The 23,399-nt window shown below is 48.7% G+C and overlaps 1 protein-coding gene across 5 annotated transcripts in view; it reads right to left on the minus strand.

Annotated features, from left to right (window-relative positions):
- NCKIPSD (NCK interacting protein with SH3 domain) overlaps positions 1 to 23,399 on the minus strand; it is a 57,279-nt gene continuing 33,880 nt past the window's right edge. For all 5 annotated transcript variants that reach the window (XM_041425529.1, XM_041425528.1, XM_041425522.1 and 2 more), the window contains exons 4-13: positions 22,905 to 22,992; positions 20,185 to 20,810; positions 13,882 to 14,052; positions 12,639 to 12,725; positions 11,142 to 11,280; positions 5,840 to 5,920; positions 4,507 to 4,635; positions 3,876 to 3,968; positions 2,214 to 2,386; positions 1 to 1,648 (exon numbers count right to left, since the gene is read on the minus strand). In XM_041425529.1, the coding sequence (XP_041281463.1) occupies positions 1,445 to 1,648; positions 2,214 to 2,386; positions 3,876 to 3,968; positions 4,507 to 4,635; positions 5,840 to 5,920; positions 11,142 to 11,280; positions 12,639 to 12,725; positions 13,882 to 14,052; positions 20,185 to 20,810; positions 22,905 to 22,992 (1,791 nt within the window). In that variant the 3' untranslated portion in view covers positions 1 to 1,444. The remainder of the gene's footprint in view (positions 1,649 to 2,213; positions 2,387 to 3,875; positions 3,969 to 4,506; positions 4,636 to 5,839; positions 5,921 to 11,141; positions 11,281 to 12,638; positions 12,726 to 13,881; positions 14,053 to 20,184; positions 20,811 to 22,904; positions 22,993 to 23,399) is intronic.

Raw genomic sequence — 23,399 nt, forward strand, 5'->3', positions numbered from 1 at the left:
TCCAGTTTAAGACATTTTTATTCTTCTGCAGGTTACACTTAGTGTTTAAGAAAATACAGGATCCCTTTTGACATTCATACATTTTTACAGGGAAAAAATAGGTTTCTCTACTAGGGTGGTTATTAAGCTTGGGCATTCCCAGGCTGACTTCCTTGGCTGTCAGGACAACACCCTCTGTTCTCCAAGCATCACTGCCCCAGTGGCCAGTCCAGGCCTGCAGAGCTTGTGTCACCCCCTCAAGCTAACAAAACAAAACAAAAAATTAAAGTAAATACAGTGTCCAGTATTTCCAGTTTCACAGCTCCTACACTGGCTACTGCAAAAGAAGACCTGGAGACAGGGAGTGACCACACTGTGCACACAAATATCTAAGAGACCCACGTTAGTGTGTGTGACTGTCTGGACCAGGGAAGCAGGTTAATCCCATTTGCTAGAAACCTAGAGGAAATAAAAATAAGGGTTCCCCACAATTAGCATAGTCACAAACAGCTACTGGACACCAGGCTCACGCTGCCTCCGAGCGCTGCCATGGGCACAGGGGGCAGCGAGGCAGAGCTACGATGAAGCTCAAGGCAAGAAATGCACGCGCTTCACGAACAGAGCGCGCCTGCCCGAGGGCAGCCCCTCTGCTCGAGGCAATGCTGCAACACAGGAGGCAAGTGGCAGCTCCACTTGGCAGGACACGTCTTTGTGCTGTGTGCAGCCAAGGGCTTCCTAAGGGCAGTGTCATCCACGTGGCTCTTACTTCTAGGCTGCCACAGTGTGCAAGAAATTCAGATTTAAACATCACTATAGAAAGCAGATTGAAAAGCAGCTGCTAGGGTAAGACCTCCATGACCCAAGGTGGGCTGCTGCCCAGGGGCAAAGCTGAAGGCTAGGAGGGAGTGAAAGGCTCACTAGACGAGGCGTTAGACAGCGAGCAGCTACTTTCCCTTGGCAGGGCTGCAGCACATTGGCACTAGCAGCAGGAAACAAAACAGATGTTACAAAAGCTTCTTCCAAGCACCAGCGGACTCCACTTGGTCACTGCAGGGAGAGAGACGCACATGGAAAAGAAGTGATACTCTAAGGCAAAGGCCTTTCTCTTCAGGACCTCGGGACACCAGTGCAGCTAAACATCCCCCCGTGCTGGCTGCTAAGCCCCCACAAGCTCTCTGCCCTTCCCACTAACACCAGCTGCCCAAATAGCTCCTGCTGAGTCTTGCAGGCAAACCACGTGCCAGCGCCCACCCTGCTCCGCCTGCCCCGGGCACCAGGCCCCGGGGGCACCCCACACCCTCTCTGCCACTGGCGCTTCCACAGGGCCGGTGAACGCTGTCCCAACCTTAGGCCTCACACAGAGGGATATAAGGTATGAGCTGTACTGGGAGGGAAGGGGGAGAAAGTGTCAACAAAAGACATAGTCGATCCAAGTGGTTCAAACTCCAGTCCAAGGTGAGGAGCATTAGCTGGTACCAGAAGAGATTTCTGGGAACTCCTTATAAATCTCCAAGATGATCAGTTTCTCCATCTGGCACTGCTGGTCCTCCTCCTCCTCGCCCAGGATGCGCTGCAGGATGCCCTGCAGGTCAGTGAGGCGGTGCTGGTGCTGCAGGTAGGGCGTGGAGCGGATGATGGCATGCATCAGGGACAGATACTCCATCCTCAGCTGCCAAGTGGGAGGGGAGACAAAACACAGAGCACAGTGAAAGATTTGAAGTGAGATAAACAAGCATGCCAGCCTCCATTACAGCATGAGCACAGGAACAGCTGCTTGCTGCTGCACCATCAACCAGAGCACAACTCCAGAGGCACCTGCTTTTCCTTAAGTATCATTAGTAACTATGGAAAACTCTGCTTTTCCCACAGCAAGACAGCTGCTCCTCCCCCTGCCCTCGAACACATCCACATCCCCCACCTCTTGCAACACCAAACAAGAGAGATTCCTCCTACTACTACTCACAGAAGGTCTCTCTCCCCAAAGGACCCTGGTCACAAGTGTGCAGATCACCAGAAGCCTGGCAGATCTTTCTTCAAATATGCTGGTGTGCCAGACAGGATAAATCCTCCCTTCCTCCTCAGCTCCCAGTGTTGATTTAAGCACCCAGAAATGTTATGCCCACCCCAGAACTCCACTCTTGCCTGCACCAGCAGGCCCCATGAGGGGCCAGGAAAAACACCATTGTTTTGGGACTGTGCTCCCTTCCCCAGTGCCTGTGAGTTACTGTGAGCACCTTGTCTCCAGGAGAGAGATCCGCAATCTGCCGCACCAGGATGTCTATCAGGACCATCATGTCTGTGTGATAGAAGATGCTGGCTGTATCCTTGCTGGCAAAGATGTCCTGCAGAAACTTCAGCACTGAGTGTGGTGGCTGAGGCTGATGCTTGAAGATGCAAACTGGATCATCTGGGGGAGGCAGAGACACTGTGCTGAGCCGCCCGCTCCCCGTTGCCCCGGTGCTCCACCTTCAGTGCACTTCCCTTCGTTAGACCCTTTAGAGAGGAGGCTGCCCTGCCCTCAGCCAGCCATCCCTGCCCATGGATAGCTTTGGTGCTCGAAGATGTAATCAGGATGGCAGCTCTGCAGGCTACCAAGATGAGAGCAAACTCATTATGATGAGCATTAATCACTGTTTATGTTTCACTGACCATCCCAGGTGAGAGCGCATTAGCACACTGCCTCTCGGTATCTCCTGTTTTTGCTCAACAGCCACCACTCATTTTCTCCCTGGTTTATTAAGAGGGGTCCAATAACCTCTCTGAAAAGCACATCAGAGCCTGTACCAAAAACAGGCTGTCACCAGAGACCAGGCTAGTATTGTCCCAGAAGCAAGAAAAGAAAAACTTCCAAGTTGAAATGAGCCACCACATCCTGTTCTCTTGCAAAACACATCCCTGCAGACTCCAAAGGGGCTCTGGGCCAAGGCAGCTCCTCCAGCAGTTGTCAGGAAGGCAGGCAAAACAGAAGCATCTTCATTAGGTTGTGGCCCCCCTCTTTCTTCTCCCAGCTCCTCACTGTAAGGTGATCTCTGCAGGGAATCTGGCAGGGAAAGGCCTAAACAAAGGCTTTGGGAGGAGGCCAGACAGAAGAGCACTGGGGTGCCTGCTGCCCTCAAGCTGATATAGTGTGGAGACAGTGATTTGCAGCCCCAAAGAGAACTAAAGCCAGAGTAAGATGAGCTGCATGCATCACAGGATGGGTTATTTCCAGCAGCTCAACAAAATGAGTTCTCTCAGGCAGCAAAGCTCCTGTGCTCCAGAAGGTATTAGCAAGCACAATAGTGGCCTGCAGCACAGGCTGAAAGACCTGGCACCACTCTTCCTGCAGAGACCTCCAGTGTTCCAGCAATCTGCTCTGCAACAGCTCTACAAGTGCACTGGATTTCACTCCATGCCTGAAGCAGACACAAGGCTAACCCTCTGCTGGCAATTCAGAAATGCAAAGTTCCACTCTAAGCAGAGTTTCTGAAGATAAAAGCTCCCTCTGCATCTGTCCCCCAGGGCAGATGTTTGCCAGCACAGGCAGAGGTTTCTATGCCAGCACACATTCTGCCTGCCCAAGGACAGAAGTGGCCCAGGACCAGCCTTCCTCCCAGACAAGAGCTTGCCCATGGCAGCTGGTCCATGCTCTGAGATGGAGCTGATCCGACCCAGAAGTATGGAAATGGCAGCCACTCCTCTGTCCCTACATGCCATTACCTTATTCCTTGTGCAGCTCCATCCTCAGCAATGCAGACTGTCACCCTCATGAACTCACCAGAAAGCAGCACAGCACAGCCTGAGCTGGCAGCTCCTCAGCACCCCTAAAATCCTACCCTGTAATGAGCATGGCTGTGTCTCCCCAAGCATCTGTGTACACCTCCTGTCAGGCATGTGTTTCACACACACACACTCACCTCCTCTGTTCAGCAGCAGCAGCAGCTTCTCTGTGAAAGTCTTCACATTGGAGTGCTTGCTTATTGTAGTCATGATCACACTGTGTTCTGGAACTAAAGAAGAAACCTGTTCAGCATCTCCCTTTGTCTCCTGAAGACCATGGTGATAAAAACACACAAGGGATGGTCTCTATTTAACATCAGTACTCTGGAGTGCTTTGGGGAACCACAGCCTATCAGGGCTACAAAAAGATTCAGGCCACAGAGTGGCCAAGACCCAAAGAAGGCAAAGGACTTTTGTTCTGAGTTGGTATCGAGAAATGCCCACTGAAGCATCTTCTCTCCCAGGTCACCCATGCCAATAAATGAACCCCATTCATGCTCTGTAAGTGCACCCCAACAACTCTTTTGATTAGGCACCATGGAAGCCCAGTGACAAATCCACTGAGCTGCCCAGAGCTGCTGGGCAGGGGCTCTCAGACCATTTTTATCTCTAGGGTTTTGCACTACATTTAAACACAGTGTAGTGCCAGAGACTGGGAGAGCTGATTGGTGGTTACAGCACCATCAAGACCCAGTAAGATTCTCCCTCCCCATTTTTCACACTCCAGACCACTGAAATCCTGCCAAGGCAGAGCAGCACCAGTTCAACCTGGAATGTGGAGATTGAAGGCCAGAAGGACGTTGACAAATAAGTCAGGCAGCTGGTCAGTGGTGTCCGAGGGCAGCCCGTCCTCAATCACATCCAGCAGGAACTGCACAAACTGAGAGTTGAGATGTTCTGCACAAGGAGAAAGGGGCATTACAGCAGTGAAAATAAACCAAGCAACAAGGGACCATCCAAGCCATTTCTCTGTTCTTTTATGCTTAAAAACCATTCGTGTCAGCCTCCAGGGAATGAAGGGCTCTTCAAGTGGACTAGACAGACCACTGAAGCATCTTTGTGTGAGACACAGTGCAGGGGATTGCTGAAATTTGGTACCCCAACTGGCATTTGTTTTGGGTTGTTTTGAGTAAACAAAACACCAAATCCTGCTCTAGCTGTTGCAGAACCAATGCCACCAGTGAAGGCTTCAAGGTAGGAAGAGATTGGCATTCTTCACCACTGGTTCAGTTAATCTCTTTTAAGAAACCCCTAAAACCTACATCATTAGTAATAACCCAGTTTTCAATTCAGCTATTAGGAAAGCTCAGGAGCTCATGCAAATAAGTCCACCTGCAGAAAACAACTGCCAGGGTTACACAAGGAGAGGAAAACAGGAGGTGTAGAGGCTCATTCCAGTCTTTACTGCACCACTTTAAATCTTGTACAGTTTTACCCAGTGTTAAGGTAAAGCTGCTGATGAAATATTTATAAAAATATCTACTGGATTTCTAGGAAAATTGAGCCCAGAATTTCCTAAATACAAAATAGCTGTGGGAAGAAGTGGGCAGTGCTTTCTGGCTGAAATGGAAGGACAGAGGATAAAACAGAATATTTGCACTTCATAATTGACCACAATACCCTTAATCATCTCCACTTTCCCTAAGAGCCTGAACTACAGAGGGCTGCACTATCCTGCTGGAAGAGAGACCAGAAAGAGGCCACATTATGCAGCTGACAGCCTTAGTGGGTGTTTGTGTAGGGATCTGGGATCTCAGCCTCATCAGCAGACAGTCTCCAAAGCAAGTAAGAGGTGTGTGCTTTCACACAGGCCAGACGTAAAACAAAATGCCACTTAGTCACAGGGATGGGCAAATCCATGTTGCCTGCAGCATGGCATTCAGTCCTCCACTGCTCTAACCCAGATTTGTGCTGCTCTTTGGAAATCTGGCATCTCAGCCCAGTGCTTCAGGCTCTATTGATAAAGAACAGACCCTACTCTTGCTGGGTCTTCCACTGAGCTGTCCCTGGCCTTGAGCATCAGGAGAAGTCCCTTCCCCGTGTCTGCCAGCAAGCCCCAGACATCCCATCACCAGCCTGCTGTGAGCACAACCTCTCTTACCATAGTGGTGATATGGCAGGGGCTCCCCCATGGAGAACATCATGGCCAGCACCAGTGCAGAGTAACACATCTTTTGGTGATCTGCAAGACAAAGTTCCTGTCATCAGTTCTTCCCAGGATGTGAAACCTTTCCCCAGCTGCTGCTGGCAAGTCACACATTTCATACAGACATTTAACACTGATTAGCCCACTCCTCATTCCTGTACTGACTGAGCAGTAAGGGTGTTTTTCTCCATTTTAGCACAGCACACGCCTTCTGTGCCGTGTGTTTCCAAAGCAATTTAAAAATAATCATAACAAGAGTCCTCTACTTCCGAGGATCTAGGCAAACTTGATCTGAATAATTAAAAACCTCCCCTGCACAGTCCCAGGACACATCCCATAGTTATGTAATTATTGAACCCAGAAAAAGCATCCATCTGGCCAGCTCAAAATACTGCCTGTTCCAACCAACACCACCCCCAGACAGCCATGCTGCTTGTTACCATCTCTGCACTGCTCTACTTTTGCTACCTCAGCTCTGCCTGAAGGTATAAAAGGTCCCTGGGGAGACCAGATCACTGCTCAGGCTGTGCATCTGCCCACCTCCCAGGCCACACATCTCCAGCACTGATACATCCCACAGCCTGCTAGTCTGACACAATTTTCGCTGGCAGCAGCTATCTGTGAATGCTCCAAAGAGCCCCTGCCAGTGTCTTTCCTGAATTTTAATTAATGGATACCTCTCAATAAATATTTGCAGTACAAAAAAAAACAAAAACAAAACAGGATCTGTGCCCTCATCAAATGTAGCCTCTGTCCAGTTCAGCAAGTCTGAAGGCAACAGGAAAATGAGTATTATTTAGGTTACCACACGTACTGGCTAAACAAAGTTCAGCTACATGTGCCAGAAAGAGCCCTGGGGCACATGGAAACTGAAGGTGTAATTGTGAAAAACTGACCAAAACTACTTTTCATCAGAGGAGAAAAAGGCCCCTTCAATCTCTGATGCTCTTTCTGGCCATACTGCTGCCCTGCACAATACACACCAGTTCCAGTGCTCCCTCCAAACCCTTTAAGACATTTCTCCATGGACAAAGCAACTCATCTGTAAGCTCTGCACCCTGCAGTTTGGCTCTGACTGCACAGGCTGATGCCTTCAATGTCACCACTTACTCCTGGATTTGGCCAAAGGACTTGCAACATTTGGCAGCTCTCAGATTTACTGTCAGCATGGGGGAAAAAATACTATTGAGTTATTCCAGCCCCATGCCCCTGGAAAGTCAGCTCTGTCAGCAAAGCCTCTCCACTCAAAGCACACTCACACTGTCACAGTTCCACACGATGCCTCAGTTTTCAATCAGCAAGTACTCTGAGTAAAAATAGATCATTTGCAGCTTAACCAGATACTACAGTATGAACAAGATTAAGAGCTTGTAGACCATGTGGCAGCAAAAGAAGGCTGAAAACTGCTGTTTACTCTCTGTAAACAGAGAGGGAGGATATTTTTTGACTTAAATATAATTCATACTTCTTATATAAGAAGTTCTCAGCTATAAGGTGACAGTGATGCCAAAGCACACTGTAACAGAAAAGAGATCTGATAAACTGTTCACCACATGATTTTTTCATTCTTTCCTCCATGGCTACAGGAGCTGGGTTTCAGAGGAAGGACACTGTAGTAGGTAGACACAGGGGGCTGCTGTTTTCTTGTTCCTAAAAAGGCTTCATTTTGTCAACAAAACATTTTCTCTCGTCACATCAGGAGCAATGAAATAAAGTGAGAGCCAGAAGCCAGTGATAAACATGGCAGTAGCAAATACAGAGGAACAGACTAGAGATGGGAGGGAAGAGACTAGTTTTATACCTCCTTGGTCCATCTGCCATTAACTGATGTCCATTCATTTGGCTGACAGCAGTCTACATGACCAGGAGGCAAATCTTGTTGTATTTTCCTAAAGATGACAAATCAAAGAATGCTGAAGCCAGCCAGAAACCTGAACTTGGGGCAAATCCAGATGAACCCAGGGCACTCACACTGCACAGGCTCTACAAGTTTTTGGGAGTGTCCCAGCAGCAGCAGGACAAGGCTCCAAGACTCACCATGCTGAAGAACAGAGTAACTGTCAGTCAAAACACAGCTTTTGGTTTTTACCTTACAGAGCAGCGCCAGTGGCTGTCAGAAATTAAATAGTATCAATGCAGCTCTCCTGAAGCAGAGGGACTGCTGACAACAGACTGAGAAGCATCACTGAAGCAGCCATGACAGGTGGGAGAGATACAGCTGTTTGCTTACCAGCCTGCATTGCTGAAAACTACTGAGATAGTGGTAAGAAACTGCAATCATGTATGAAAAGCATTTCTCAGAGGCCTTTGAAAACCTTGCTTCCACCTTCTAAACACAGCAGTGTGAAATGTGGGCACTGGAAGCAGACACAATTGTCTGTGACTGAAGGGAGAAGAGCCTGACAGCTGACTTGCATGTAAAACTGTGCTGCAACAAGAGAGAAAGTCATGATTACAGACTGGATTATCCCTGTCTGTTTTCTTTGGGATTGTTCTGGCTAATTCTGTCTTGCTGTGGCTTATTGTAAGGTGTTCTAACATGGATAGATGTGCAGGCCAGCTGCAGCAGAAGGAAGGAGCTGTCCAGAAGCAGTAAGACCCAAGCATCTGCAGAAGAACTGGCCAGCAGCCAACATGTCTGCATCAGTCCCAGGGTGAAGTCCTCACCAAAGGCACCCAGCATCCACAGACACAGCTTCTGCCCCAGCTGCTCTTCAGTAATAAGCCAGGAGGGATCCCACAGTGCTGCTGCAGCCAGTTCCAACTTCCCAGTTGTGTAGTGTTGGCACTGACTGCTCTGGCTGCAGTCACCCACAGAAGGGATTAGCTATTCCACAGCATGTCACGGATCAGCTGCTATTCCCCAGTTTTTAGTACCAAAATAAGCTCAAGTCATTCTAGGATTCAAGGTCATGTTTTCACACAAGGTTGCCATTTGCTGGCAGCACATGAAGCAGTAAAGCACCAGAATGGCAGGAGGGAACTACTGATGCCCAGAACCACCTCTGAAGGACAGACACATTTGGGCCAAGGATGGGTACCCCCCTGCTGCCCCCACTGTGAAGGCTGAGAGCACTGGATGACTCACAGATGCCATACACCTACCATAAAGCTTAGCACAAGGAAAGCAGGACAGGATGAGGACACTGATTTGTGAGGCTCCTGTATCCACACAGTGGTCTGTCAGCAAAGGAGGAGCAGCTTTTCACCCTCCAACTGGACCACCTTACAGCAAGGAGGGAAAATGCCTCCCCTTGAGGTGATGCTAGGGAAAGGGAGATGCTGCAGAGCTGTAGGCTGGCAGCTCAGAGGACACAGTAGAGCCACTTCTCACCCACTTCCACTGCCCTACTTTTAGGACCCCAAAGCAGAGCTAAGATTTGCTGAGAGACAGGCCTGCTCCTGCCTAAGCACTACCTGGAGATCAGCAGAGGTGTGCAGAAGTCACATAGGTCAGAGCTCGAAGCTCCATACCCACCAAGAGGCTGAATCAGCTGGGCTGTCTGGGGTGACACTGCCCTGGGCAAAACACAGCATCACTGCAACCAGGCAAGGAGTAAGAAGGGTGACCAGCCCACTTTGCCTGCACAAAGACAGCTCAGGAACAGGGCAGGAGACAGAACCCTGTTTGGGAAGGTGCACAGGATGCTCACTTAGAGATACTCTTTGTGAATGAATGATGGAAGCACAATAAAGTTTCTTTTTGGCAGCACAAAATCAGGAGAAATGCTGCTGCAGGGGCACAGTCACAGTCCCATAACCAAGCAGCATTTGCTTCTTGGGCAGTAAAACCTCAGCCTGGAGAAGATGCTTCTCAGGCATAACCAGATTAAACACCAGGAGTGTAGTAAGTTCACAGCACAGAATTTATAAGCAGCAGTAACAAAAGAGGAAGCACAGCCAGCACAGGAGTGCAGGACTTGCAGTCCCACATCACCAGCCCTTCTCCCTGCCCTGAAATGCCACCCTCCTCACCTCTGAAATGCCTGCACTTCAAAGCATCTAGGCAAAGACAAGTGCAAAGCCTTCTGCAACAGGCTTGATTTTCATCTCCCATAGTCCTTTCCAGAGATGAGCCCTGTTAATGCTGCCCAGCAGAATCAGGATGGCAGGGACTCATCTGTGGTGGGATGCTGGGGACAGGAATGTCTATTATGCAGGTTCAGAGTGATCATCTGGGACATTTACTCAGCTCACCTAAAATGGATGGGACAGTCCCTGTTCTCTGCAGACCTGTCAGCCCTTACACAGCCTCATCACCAAATTATACCCCTCCACATGACACCCACAACAGACTGCAACCAGGGCAGCAAGGCTGCAAACACCAGGCTCTTCTGATTTGATCCATGTGGTCCCTCAACAGCTACTCTTATTGTGGGTCACAATTAGCACAAGACGATGGATTTTCAATGTCCTTTTAAGAGAAATATGCCACTGCCAGCACTGGTGGCCTACAGCTTGGCTTCAAAGTGGGGAGCAAAGCTGTGACTGTCCAAGACCAGGCACGTGTGGGGAGCTGGAAGGTAACTCCAGGGGAGTATTACTCCATGTTCACCTTACTGTTAGGCTTTTTCCAGCATGTGCTTCTGGCTGCTTGGAAATAAAGGACACTGGGCTAAGCAGGAGGTCTGAGGACACAAAGGACATTCCTGTTAGCAGCAGGACAGGTGATCCTAACAAATGAAGGAGGGTGAAGTAGAAGGAACATGAGGGCAAAGCCTGAATATGGAAAGCAAAGAGCTGGGAAAACCTGGGCCATGGCACTATCCTGCAGAGGACCAGGACTGCAATGCTAACAACAGCACTACCATCTCCCTTGGCACAATGGTGGAGAGAAGGCCCTTTCCTTTAACCAGCACACATCTCATTCACCACCATGAAACACCACAAAAATTTGGTCTAGAACACTGGAAAAATCTCTTTAAGAAACTGCAGAGGTCTTCCTTGAGATCTGCAAGTGTCTCTTGTCGGCATTATGAAATAAAACTGGAACAACTCAAAACATGTTTTCAGACATCTACAAGAAGTGACACAGATCATTAATGGCATGTTCAAGAGCTGGAGGGCCTCGCACCGCTGGACTGAAACATCCCTTCCTGTGCATTTCCCAGTTACAGAGGTAATAACCTGAATAACTTTAAAACCAGACACCATTCCCCCCGAGCACGTGGAGCAATGGGGGGCCACTGCTACTGCTGCAAATCATGTCATGGGAAGACATATTCCCAGGGCTGTGGGAAGAGCAGCCCTGGCTCACCCTGTGTGTGAGTCTGCATGTCCCGGGCCAGCTCCATCGGCAGCACGGAATTCACAAGCGTTGAGATAACGGCAGCGTCCAAGTTGCACATGGCTCCAAAGCACTTCAGCAGCAGCAGGCGCAAGGGCACCCTGTGTTCCTGCAAAACCAATTTGTTAGATCAAACCATGTCCTAGAGGAGGGCTCACTCTGAGGCAGACAAACAGCTTCTAGAAGTTCCTGTTGTTAGGAAGCCACAGACCTTCCCAGAGTGACATGAACCCAGAAGCTCTAAAAGCTTTTAGCAACAGTACAGGAATCACTTTACAATAATGTTCACAACTGGGCTGGCTACAGGTTGTTGGCACATGTGGTCAGAGGGCATGTGGCAGCCAGAGCTCAGATCTGGGATGTCCCACATCACCCACTAAATCTGGTAACACACCAACAACCCATACCTGTCCCCAGCAAAGAGACTGATTGTGCTGGGTAGCCAGGATTCTCTGAGCATGCTAAGGTTTTGTGAACACTGCTCTGATGAAGGTTTCTTGGCAAGGTAACATTTGCAAGCTCTCTTCAGAAAGTTTTGGGACATGCAGGGATTCCAGCAAAGATAATGCTAAGCCTGCACCCCGCATGCAGGAGCTCTGATGCTGAGGTAATCTGCACACTCCACCCTCAGCCAAAAACTCCAGGGTTCAGAGAACACAAGTGAGCCAAGCCCTGGCACTGGGCACGAGAGCAGCCAGGACAGGACACCCAACTGCTCCCTACCTGGTCAGGCTTCCTTGGAATTGTGGTCAGACAAGAGCAGGCAGTGAAAAGTCAGCAGGCTCTGACTGCCCAGCCTGCCTTCCTGCTCTCAGCTATGCTGCAGCTCCCTGATGCTGAGGTCTGGGTTCAGACACACAAGTGCTACATGAAAGCAAAATGCCACAAGACTTGATGTGCTGTAGCTGGGGACTTAGGCACAAGATGGGGACAAGTTTTTTACTCCCACACAGTCCTACAACAGAACATTCCAGGAAGGAGAGGGACAAAGCAACACTACATAGGTGTTTAAGGCAAAACTTCCATTTCTTCCTCTAAACATATTTCCTTCCTCACTCCAAAGGCTTATACTCATTACCTACTTTCCTAACCAAAGTTATTTACCCAATGCACAGTAGTGCATTAATTAAAAGAAGAGCAATCACAGCCTGTCACATCTCCCAAGGCATCCTCTGAAATCCTTCCTCTAGACACCAGTGATGCCAATGCTGTCCCTCAATGGGCCAGTAAAAGCAGCAAGCTTTACCCTTGCCAAGTGCTAGCTACTGCTTCAAAGTCTACAGCATCCTCTGCTCCTTCACACAACTTTCATGCACAGCATTGACATTTGCCAGCACTTGAAAGGGATATGCTGCAATTTCAGTAAGACCACAGAACTGCCCTGTCCAAGGGAAACATCTTAACCAATGCTCTTTTGCATCTTCAGGGAAATCTTAAAAAGCCATTTGGTGCATTCTGCCACCTTACCATCTGATAATATGCCACAAGGGACAGGACAGATTCAAACTCATTCTTCTTGCACATCTTCTTGCAAACTTCTGGGTCTGCATCTGTCTGGAAGAAGGAATTGACAGGTAACCCAATGACAATCAAAGCAGAAGGTGCCTGCTGCAGGGACCTCAAGGGAGTCCACTTGCTTTCAGATCTCAGTAGCCCCAACATCTCACAAAGCAACTGAAGGCAGAGCACAGAAACAGGTCAAGAACCATCACCCTTCATCATCACTCTTCACCATCAAAGTGGATTCTTGAGAAATGCCTCTGCCAAAGAGCACATCTCGGGCTGAAAATATCTAAAACACGACTCAAAAAGCACCTGATTGAGAGCATCACAGTTACACAGGGCAGCTGCAGCACTGCTCCCATCCTGAGATGCACATCTTCTCCCACCCCTAAGTTAGGAGGAAATGGTTGCACAAAATCCCACTCAGCCTTGCCCTGCAGGCCCACAGCAAGGCAGCACAGGCTGTATGCAGAGTGACAAAGACCCTGGCATTTATTACAGAAAACGTACCTGCTTTCTCCAGAACTAGAGAGGACCAGAAATAGTGCCAGAGCAAACCCCACACCAGTACCCCTAACACAGACTATGCCACTGCATTGAGGGCAGTTCCCAAATCATCCCTGGACACAGACTAGTGAGAGCACTGGGACAGTAATCCCACTGCTGCTCACCATGGGCATGTTCCTCTCTTGTATGCAGAATGTGTGAGATGATTCATACTTTCAGACAAAAACAGCTTTAAAGCTCGCTTTCAAGGCAACCAAAGAATGCTCTTTGCATTTAATGAGCTTAACCCCACAGGTACCTCCCAGGAATGGAGGATATCTTAAGTGGAAGATGTTTAAATGGGCTTAGGAGTGCAACAACCCTCACTAGAGACTTCCAGGTTTTCTGTGGCAGGTTGGGTTTTTTGGAGGTGAGGGTTTATATCCTCTTGTGATAGGTAAATACCAAAACTACCACAAACAGCTCAGTAACACTTTTAAGAACAGCTCTGTAAGGTGGAATGGAGAGTAAAGGCAGCTCAAGAGCACTGCAGAGCCCACAGAGAAGGGTAGGGCTTACTGACACTAAAGGATGCACAAGAAACCTGTGCCCCCAAAACAGGAGATCCAGTGGCAACACAGGGCTGAAGGAGGTCAAAAAAAAAGGAACTTCACCAGCACTGTCTGCTCTAGTCTGCCTGTAAAGAGAGGAATTTACTCACCAGGATGCGAAGCAGCTCCTCCAGGTAGCAGCAGATGACATTCTCATCCTCGTAGAGCGCCCAGCTGCGCTGCTGAGCGTCATCCTTGTGCCTGGCCAGATCGGCAAAGATCACCTCCAGCCGCTGCTCGTCGTGGCAGATCTGGCCCGAGGGCAGCCCCGCACTCAGGTTCTGCACGACACCAAAACCACTGGTTAGTGGGGCCCTGACAGCTGGCTGTTGTTTGGGTGCCTGTTTCCTGCAATCTTGTCTCACAACTGGCAGCTGACCTCATTCAGTCAAGAGCTGGCAGTATAAAACCAGTACGTTTATGACACATGTTATTTCAGATCTCACACTTTTGGAGCTTCTGCTCTCTGTAGGTTCTGGAAATCATATTGAGAATGGGAAAAGCCAAAGCCAAACCAGCCTGGTATGGGCCAGGACCACTGCCAGGCAGCAGCTGAGCACCCCCAGTGAAACAGACATGTCCTGGACAGCAGACCACCACACTGCACAGCTCCCTCGAGGCAGGAGAAGTTCCCTCTGCTGCCCACTCCCTCCAGCCTGAAAGGGACAGATCTGCCTTGAATTCTTGGCTCAAGAGCAGGGACTTGTATGGTGCTCTCCTTGCCAGATGCTCTAGGCCTGGATCCTCTGCAGCAAGAAAGGAAGCAATTCATCATGGGCTGCTTTGGTTTTGCTTCATTCCAAACAGCAGAGCTCCACTGTTCATCACAGCTCTGAAGTGTGTGGCCACCCAGTAAACCTTACTGCACACATCCCATTCTCCAACTGCTGTCAACTGCATCCCCACCACTTCTGCCTCACACACAACCCCTGCCATGAAGGTCTCACTCTTCAGTTGCCTTTCCTTTGCTCTTCCTCTCCTTCAAGAAAGAGGGGAGTGGTGAGGGTGCATTTAACCCACCTGAACAGCCGCTGTGCTCTGGGATTTAGGATAAGCCTCTAGGACCTAAGTATATCACATGAATCACTTGGTTTCCTGAAAGCAAGGCAAGAAGGGGGTGTTCAGTACATGGAACTGAGCTGATCATAGGTGATGTGCCCAGGCACTATTAAGAGAGGTAAGGACTAATTTGTGAAAAAGCTTAAATTATATACACAAGGGTTTGTCAGCAGTGAACAGCAAGCAGCAGGAGATCAGTGAGGTGGAAGAGAACCAAGCTGAGAAATTCAAACAACAGGGAAAACTCACTCACTGAGACCAAATTCCTAAAAATTTTTGGATGAGGCTGTCTTACCACATGCAGCAACAAGTCATGATCACTCAGTGAGAAAAGGCCTTTATAACTTACCAGCCAGGAACCTGGAACCTCAGAGAAGACTTAGTCCTTCTAACAGGCTGGCTGTGTAGGCAGGGGCAGCAAGCCTTTAGGCAGACTTCACTTTGGGAGCAGAGCAGATAGATTTTGTACAGACAGGAGCCCATGTCTGGTGTCAGTTGTGACACCTGAACATGGATGGCCAAGTGCAGGAGCTGCACCCCTCCTGCCCATACCCACCCTCCAGCCCTCTCTGGGGAAACCACTCCATGTTTAACACTAATGTCTTGCCTACTTTATTAGAGACAGACTTGTTAGTTATTTGCTTTGGGGTATGAACTAATTTAGGACTTCAAGTCCATGCTTCAGTTATAAAATAAAGAAGCGTTCTTGTTGCTGCTTCTTATGTAATTTTTGTCATGCAGGTAATGAAGGAAGAAGCATGCAGGTTTAACACAAGCCTCTGACCACACCTGAAATTTTGGGAAGCTGTGGGTAGCCTAGCAGAAAAGCAGGTAGCCAGCTGTAAGAGAGGACAACAGCTTTCAGGAGCTGAGTACAAGCATAAGAATTTCCCTGTGAATGGTGATTTATCAGAAGCAAATACATTAAGAGACTTGCTTCATCTTGCCATCCCCTGCTTTTCCTTAGGAGAACCTACTGCACTGCAGTGTCACCTGCCTGTCCTCAAGTGTCCCAGGTGCTTGGGAGAGGCTTCTCCATTATGTGCCTTACATCCTCCTCACTGGAGCACTGCAGGGCCAGTCCTGCAACCTCAATCCACTGCTGGGCTCTTTTTGGATGATCATTTTAATGAGTATTCATTTTAATGATCCCTCCATTCAGCCTCTTACCACTAATCTACTTTCTCCAGTCCTTCATCTGCAGCCCTTAATGACTCCACTGAGCATCAAGCTTGGATGGACTTGGATGAGATCAATCCATTAACAAGCTATTCCATCTGACCATGTAACTACACCTCACACTATCTCAGTGCACTTTCAGCACCATTCTCAGCCCTCCCATCACCAGGGTCAGGTCTCTGCTTATTAAACATCTTGGCAGCTACTACAACCTGCAGCATCATCATATGGCCATTTCCAGGAATCTGCTGGAGAGCCCATAAGCAGAAGGAGGCTTCAGTATTTCTAACAATGCCACTTTGCACTATTTTGCTGCTTCAAATAGTTCCCTGCCCCCAACCCAGCAGAACAAGCTGCTACAGGGACTTCATTCTTCCTGAGCAGCCCAAAACCATTTTGGGAACTTTATCATACCCACACTGCTCAGAGGTGGCCACATCTGCCATGCAAACCCAGCTGCTGTCCTGGCCATTTCTTCTTTTCCCACTCCCCTGCCTCCCTCCCCCCACCCCAGCAGCAAGTGCAGTGGATCACCAGTACCATGGGTACACACACCTTCCCTCCAGGTGAGCCCCAGAATCACATAGCAGGTTTTCAGACACACTTCATGGGGACTGCTCTGAGAATTCCTCCGTCCTCTGGGCAGCAAGCCATTCCCACAACATTACCCACAGAAACCAGACAGCTAACACTGGTCCCAACACATGCAGACCTCCATGCTCCTCAGCAACTGCTAAATGAGATGAAATATGATGCAAGAGAGATGCCTGACTTCAGCTGAGCCAAATGTCCCAGGGCAGGCCTTTCACACACACTGTGTGAGCAGCAGCAGGTCTGCTCCCAGCTGACACAGCCCCTCCCAGGGCAGGTGAGCTCTGCAGGGAGGCAATGTCAGCCATGCACGGACCTGTGGGTGTCACAGGGAAACAGCAGCATTTGGCTTCCAACCCCGATGTTAGCTGTGCCTCAGAGAGGACTCTGCAGCCTTCACTGTTCAGGGCTCCAGAGATGTCCTCAGCAGCTCTCCGGAGGAGTGGAACCATCTACAGCTGAGCTGGGATAGCTGCATGCAGACTGCCACAGACCTTCATAAAGGTTCTACCAGAAATTACCAAGGCAAAGGCCAGCCTAGGCACTAATGCATTCCTCCTGCCCTCCAGACTCCCTCTTGTTAGCACTATTTCACTGAGGAGGAGTCCCCCTAACAGCCCAGCCAAAGCACTCAGCCTTGAAAGCACTCACCCTGCTGACCTTGCCTTGCCTCTGGCCAGTGTGGGGACACACGCTGAGCCCCAGAGCAGCCTTTGTGCCTTGTCAAAGCAAGTCTCCTTTAAGCAAAGCTGAATCAATGAATGAACAGGAAGGCAGCTTCAGGGGAAGGAGAGGGTTTCAGCCACATGAGCCATGAGGTCAGTCAGAGCTTGCTGAGGACAACGGGTGCTGGTGATGGGCAGCTGGGAGCAGGTCACAGCCCAGCTGTGCTTCCCTACAACGGGAACCCTCTCTAGAAACACACCTCCCACGCCTACTTTATGACTAGTTCCTCCATCCCAAACACATCCAAGAATAATTTGACCTCACTCAGCAGCCTGGCCTCAACTACAAGACCAATTTACATTACACATCTCTGTCAGCAGTTTTCAAGCTTAAATTTAAGATGGGTCTGAGTCACAACTACAACACAGCAATGCTATTTTAATAAAAAGCAGGTAAGTGGTTTCTGAGTTGTCCCTCTCAAGGTGCAATTAGCTTGAGCAGTGGGCACTTCTGGTTGTCACACACCAAGTTTAATAAATCTGCAAAATTCCAGCCTCCTTAGACATGACATCTACAGTACATGACATCCCCTCCTCTCAGATGGGAGATAATCCAACAGAGCTGAAGGCAATCACATATCACCAAAACCCACTAATCCAAGTGATTCTCTAGAAGACCAGGGAGCATCTTTACATATGTCCAAATTTCCAATGAGTTCCCGTGAAAGCCAGCTCCAGTTTAGACAGTCACTGCAATGCTGCCTTTGAAAAGAGGTTTCAGTCCCTTTGTGCATCTGACCCAGCCACTGTGACATTTATCAGGAGCTAGCTCATGGACAAGAGGGACCACTTCCAAGGCCAGGCCAAATACTGACACAGGGAAGCCAACCTGGCAGGTTTGCTCCTACAGATCCCAAATAGTATGGTACCTCTGAAGTATCTTTCCTAAGGTGTGAGCTCCTCAGCATCCTCCTTGTCTCTGCTGTTTCCCCAACTTAGTCTTACATTACCTCTCAAAAAGCAGCAGCAGGATGCTGTCCAGCATCTTTTATTCTCTAAAAAAACCATGTGCCTGTACAGACTCCACGCTGGAGAAGCAGCAAGGTAAATAAGATGGAAGTACTATTCAAGCTTCAGAAGGCACTGGGGATAGAAGAGAGGTAAGGGATTCTGGAATTGATTTAGTAAACCAGTGAGCTGACTTTAAATTAAGACTGGAAAAGGAATACAAAGGATATAACTAATTAAAGAACATGAAACAAAAGGTTGAAGCAGGTATGGTATCTACTACAAGCAGACCAAAGCTTTAAATCAAAGCTGATACTGCACTCTGTTTTAGGGAGTCAAAGAAAAACCTTGAAAAATATGCAAGAGATGAGCTGCCATGTATTTGCATGGATTGGGGAGTAGAGGGATTTCAGAAGCTACAAATTAAAGAAAAAAATTCCTTGACCTAGAACTGACAACTCAGCAACAATCCTACACAGAAACCCCCGAGACTGTGGAATGATTTGATATAATGAACAACACAAAGTCAACAATAATAATTTGTAGCACTAAACCACACTAGTGAAGCTACAGTAGTGCAGCCACCCCACAAGTACACGTGAGCACCCTTCAGCTGTCAGAGCTAGTTTTCTACACCGTGAACAACCTCGCCTGGGACCAGGCCCCCACGTATCAGCAGAGCTGGATCATCTGGCTGGGACACAGAAAAAATGCACACCACATTTACACACCTGGGACCAGGCCCCCACATATCAGCAGAGCTGTTATCATCTGGCTGGGACACAGAAAAAATGCACACCACATTTACACCTGAGCACTGTGCAAGCCCATGCAGGCTGTCCTTCTGAAAGCACTGCTGCTCAAGATAGGTATGATGAGGTATTATGAGATGGGACAGAACCTTCTGCTGTGTCTCCATACATTACTGGTCATTTTAAAATCCTACAGATGTCCTAGATGACAGATATTGTATCAGTTACCCTGCACCAGCATCACCTTCTTCCCTTCCTTTTCAGGCTGGTCTGCAGCAATGGCCATGAAATTGAGGCTTTCAAATCCCCTCTGCAGAAAGTTGGCACTAAATAACTTCTGTGGAATTAAGCTTATTGCATCCTGAGTAAAGGTATGAATGATAAAAATAATATTCAAATCTTGGACAAGGCGCAAATATCAGAAAACTGAACTTCTCAGCATGCAAGATAGAGCCAGAACATTTGCTTGAAACAGCTAATTTTTTTTGCTGAATCTAGATCACACATTGACAGGGCATTGTTATTGGAGAAGGAAGCAATTAACCACAAGGTTGTGGCCACAGAGACTTAATGATTGTTTATAGGGCCCTCTATTCAGTACAAACAGGCAACCAGATTATAATTTGATGTAAAATTTGAACGTCATTAGTTCTCTATATTCAAATGCCTCTGAACAGTTCATTACAGTCTTGCTGTTAGCAATGGAATTCCAATCTTAGAAGTTTTATATGATGTGCACTCCTCAGGGCTGCACTGAGCAAGTGGGAGCTGAAATTTATTATCCTTCCAGCTACAGCAGAGGGCTGCCCAGGTGCACTTCACCATTTCAATGACTGATGCCAAAGGAGAAAGACAGAATTATTTTGACATAAGGTTTATTTAGAACAATCGCAAGATAATGCTCCAACTCAAGGCTATGTTGTACATCTGCAGCTCACCTGGGGAATAAACTCACCTGTTTTCCACTTCTCTGCTAACAGTACTAGGACCTGGCTTAAACCCCTTAAACCCCTGGTTCCCATGGCTGGATATTTACCGCCATCTAGCACTTTTCCATTTGGGATCTTGCTGCATTTCTCATCCCAAACACCAGGAGCTCTTATCCTTGATGCTCACAGGTGGTGTGCAGCAGTCCCCACTCCAGCCTCACACACATTACCTTACTCTCCACCACGGAGATGAGGATCTGCTCCATGATGCTGCTGGTTGCGGGGACAGAGGTCTGGATGTGGCCGATGACGATGCCGATGGCCACACGGGACAGCTCGTAGCTGAGGTGGGTGTTCCTGCGCACCAGCTCGATCAGTTCGGCACCAATTGTCTTGGGCACGGAGGCCACCAGGCCACCGGCTTCTGCTGGCAGCAACTCCACCCCAGCCGCCTTCTTATCCTCCAGGCAGAGGTTGCTGAAGGCATCCAGGCTCGCAGGGGGGCCCGGGGCAGTTTTCTTTACCTGAGAAGTCTTCTCCCCATCCACATTGTGGGACCTCTGCGTCCCCCCTTCAGCTGGCGGTGCTGGGGCAGCCCTCTTGGACTGGGGAGATTTGCTGGTATCCTTTGGGGAAGTGCCATAGCGGGAATGGGTCACAGAGCCGCTGTCCAGGTTGCGTGTGATCGTGGTGTGGACGCTCCGGCTCGGGACAGGGGGTGGGGTGTTGGCAGGACTGGAGGTGGCCGTTGGGAGAGCGGTCTCGGATACAGAAGAAGCAGTGTACAAGGTATCCAGGGATGTCGTGCTTATAGAGGAGGCACTAGAAGCTGACCCAGGAATAATTTCAACAGCATCTGAAAGGGAACAATTAAACATGCCTTAGCAACAGCATCAAAGGAAAAGAGAAAAAAACCCAAATTGCTACAGCACAGTCCATTAAAAGGCTCATTGTGCATTCGACCGGAGCAGTTTAACTCCTCTTCCTGCCTCACTTATCTCAAAGCAAAATTGTACCAGTTCTCTCTGGAGCATTCCCACACAATCACCTCTTTAGAAAAGGGAAAGCTACTCTGCTGAGATGAATACCCTTCAAAGGGCTTACTGTTTTACCCAGGGGAAGGGAGGGAGAGATGGACAGAACTAAGGGACAGAAAGTCTTTTCCCATTGGGTTAGGCTTTTTCTGTGTTAAGGATGTAAGCCCTCACTTTTGAAAGATGGTGCCTCAGAATTGCAAGACACAGAAGACTTCACACACAAGCCTGCACCTCCCTCTTGCACAGACCTCATGCTTAGCACTGACAGTGGAGGAAACACTTGACTGACAACCTCTTTAGTCCCTCCCTTTCACCACTCTCACAACATTTGATCACGAGCCCTGCAGGCACACACTGATTTCACTAGCCTCCACACTATCTGCTCTACTGTATTTCTGCCCCTACCTCTAGTTTTGACTAGCTCTAGCAGCTGGGAGTCCCACCTTCCAAGGGGAAAAAATCCACAACAAGAAAAGAGATATTAAGATTTTTCTTTCTTTTAACCTGGTCTCGTATATAGTTTTGGTTAATCTTATCCATTAGCTTCTAGAGGGCAGAAATGTATCTGAGCTCTTCCCTGACTATGAAAACAATTACTTGGACAAACAGTGGTCTGGCTGTTTGTGAGCTTCCCAAGAGCAGCTGGTGTTAGTGCTGGAAGAGAAGGAGCTGTACCCCATGGGGAGCTCAGCTCTCACAGACGGCAGTTACACACACACATGCCCAAAGGAAGGAGCAGTGGGACTGATGTGAAATGCCTTTGCTGCCCCTCTGCAGGCAACTCCAATCCCTCCTGCTCCATTGGTGCTAGGAGCCCTCCACTAGTCCATCCACCTCTCCTCCCAAAGTAAACACCACCTAGGCAGAAAAACTGGGTCCTTCACACCCACGCAGGTTCAGCATCCCCCTTTTTCCTCCTCCTCACAGAGGATCATTCATGACTCATAGCTCCCCCTGTGCTTCATTAAATAATGAGTTGAAGGAAATTGACCTTTGCAAACTCCCACTACTCCAGTGAAAAATGGCTCAATACCATTAAGTACCATTAAGGAAGCTGGTGCCAGTCCCAAGTCTCAATTACCTGCAAGTCAATAGCTCTGCCCCGCTCTACACAGGGGGACATGAGTGGGCTTGAAATGGGCTGGGTGTCACCAATGGCATCACTGTCACAGCACAGCAGAGCACTTGGACTAGCTGCCAGCAAGTCAGAAGGATAAGCACTACTCTGTCAGCCCAACTACGCTGAAGATGGAGAAGCTCCAGCCCTGACCCCATGGTCCTGCCCTCAAGTGTTTCTCACTAGCTGCTCCTCTGCCTGTGGGCAGCACATAGGCACATGTGTCCCTGGTATTATTACTGCTCCTTACAGGCACCAGACACTGAGTTAATGGAAACCACTGTACAAAGAAAGAGCTCAACACATTGGGAGTTGAGACTGCATTAAAAGCCAGTGAGTTCCCCTGGTAAAGTATCACACACTGCACTGCAAGGGAACGCTCCCTCTGCCTTGCTGGGAGACAGCCATGGTGTCTGTGGGAGAAAAGGGATCTTAAACCACTGACTTCGTGCACTAGCCAGACTAGCCACATGAGCAGGCAGAGAGTTGCTCCTTGGAGAGCCACGGGCACTGAAGGAGCAGGGAGATGCTCTACCTGGCACCCATCCACAAGCTGCTCAGATCCTCCAAAATCAGAACAGGCTTGAAGGAGCACTGGTCACCAGCTCAGGACCACTAGCATTAAAACCTATAGGAATCAGGCTGTTACACTTTATAGATATATTTGTAAGGATATAAATATAATCAGAATTCAGGGAATGGATAAGGATGCTCATCTAAGCACAAAGGTCTCCTGGCTGTTACATCACCCAGTGTCTGCTTCATGCCCAAGACCTGGAGAGCAGCTTGTCCTTACTTTTAATGGGAGCACCAATCTGTGTGTTCTTGCGCTTCTCTGGAGGTGGGGGGGTGACAGGAGCAGCACGATGAGCCTGTGGTGGGATCTGTAAGGAAAGATTTCAGAGCAATCAAAGGAGGCTGACAATAAAGATATTCTCTTTATGAAGACTTCTTTTTCACGTGCATGTGTACATTTGTCCTTACATCTCTCTTGTCATTTGGGGCAGTTTTCTCAGGAGGGCAGATGCTAATGGGCAGCCTCCTAGAAGAACAAAGCAGGACTCAAACTGACTTCATCCCCTCCCTGTGACAAGCAAAGCAGCCCTTGTTTAATTACTGTGTTCAGAAGCACATGGCACATATGTCGTGTAGACCTGTCAAGCATTTACTCCTCCTTTATTCCAAATGCAATCCCACACACTTACCATGTCTCCACATTACTCTCAATAGCTCCACAGAGGCTGCAAACAGAGTGTGTATTTACACACTCTTCTGGAGAGAGCCATTACAT

Source organism: Onychostruthus taczanowskii, unplaced genomic scaffold (genome assembly GCF_017590055.1).
Source record: "Onychostruthus taczanowskii isolate IOZ18803 unplaced genomic scaffold, ASM1759005v1 scaffold9, whole genome shotgun sequence".
Classification (NCBI taxonomy): Eukaryota; Metazoa; Chordata; class Aves; order Passeriformes; family Passeridae; genus Onychostruthus; species Onychostruthus taczanowskii.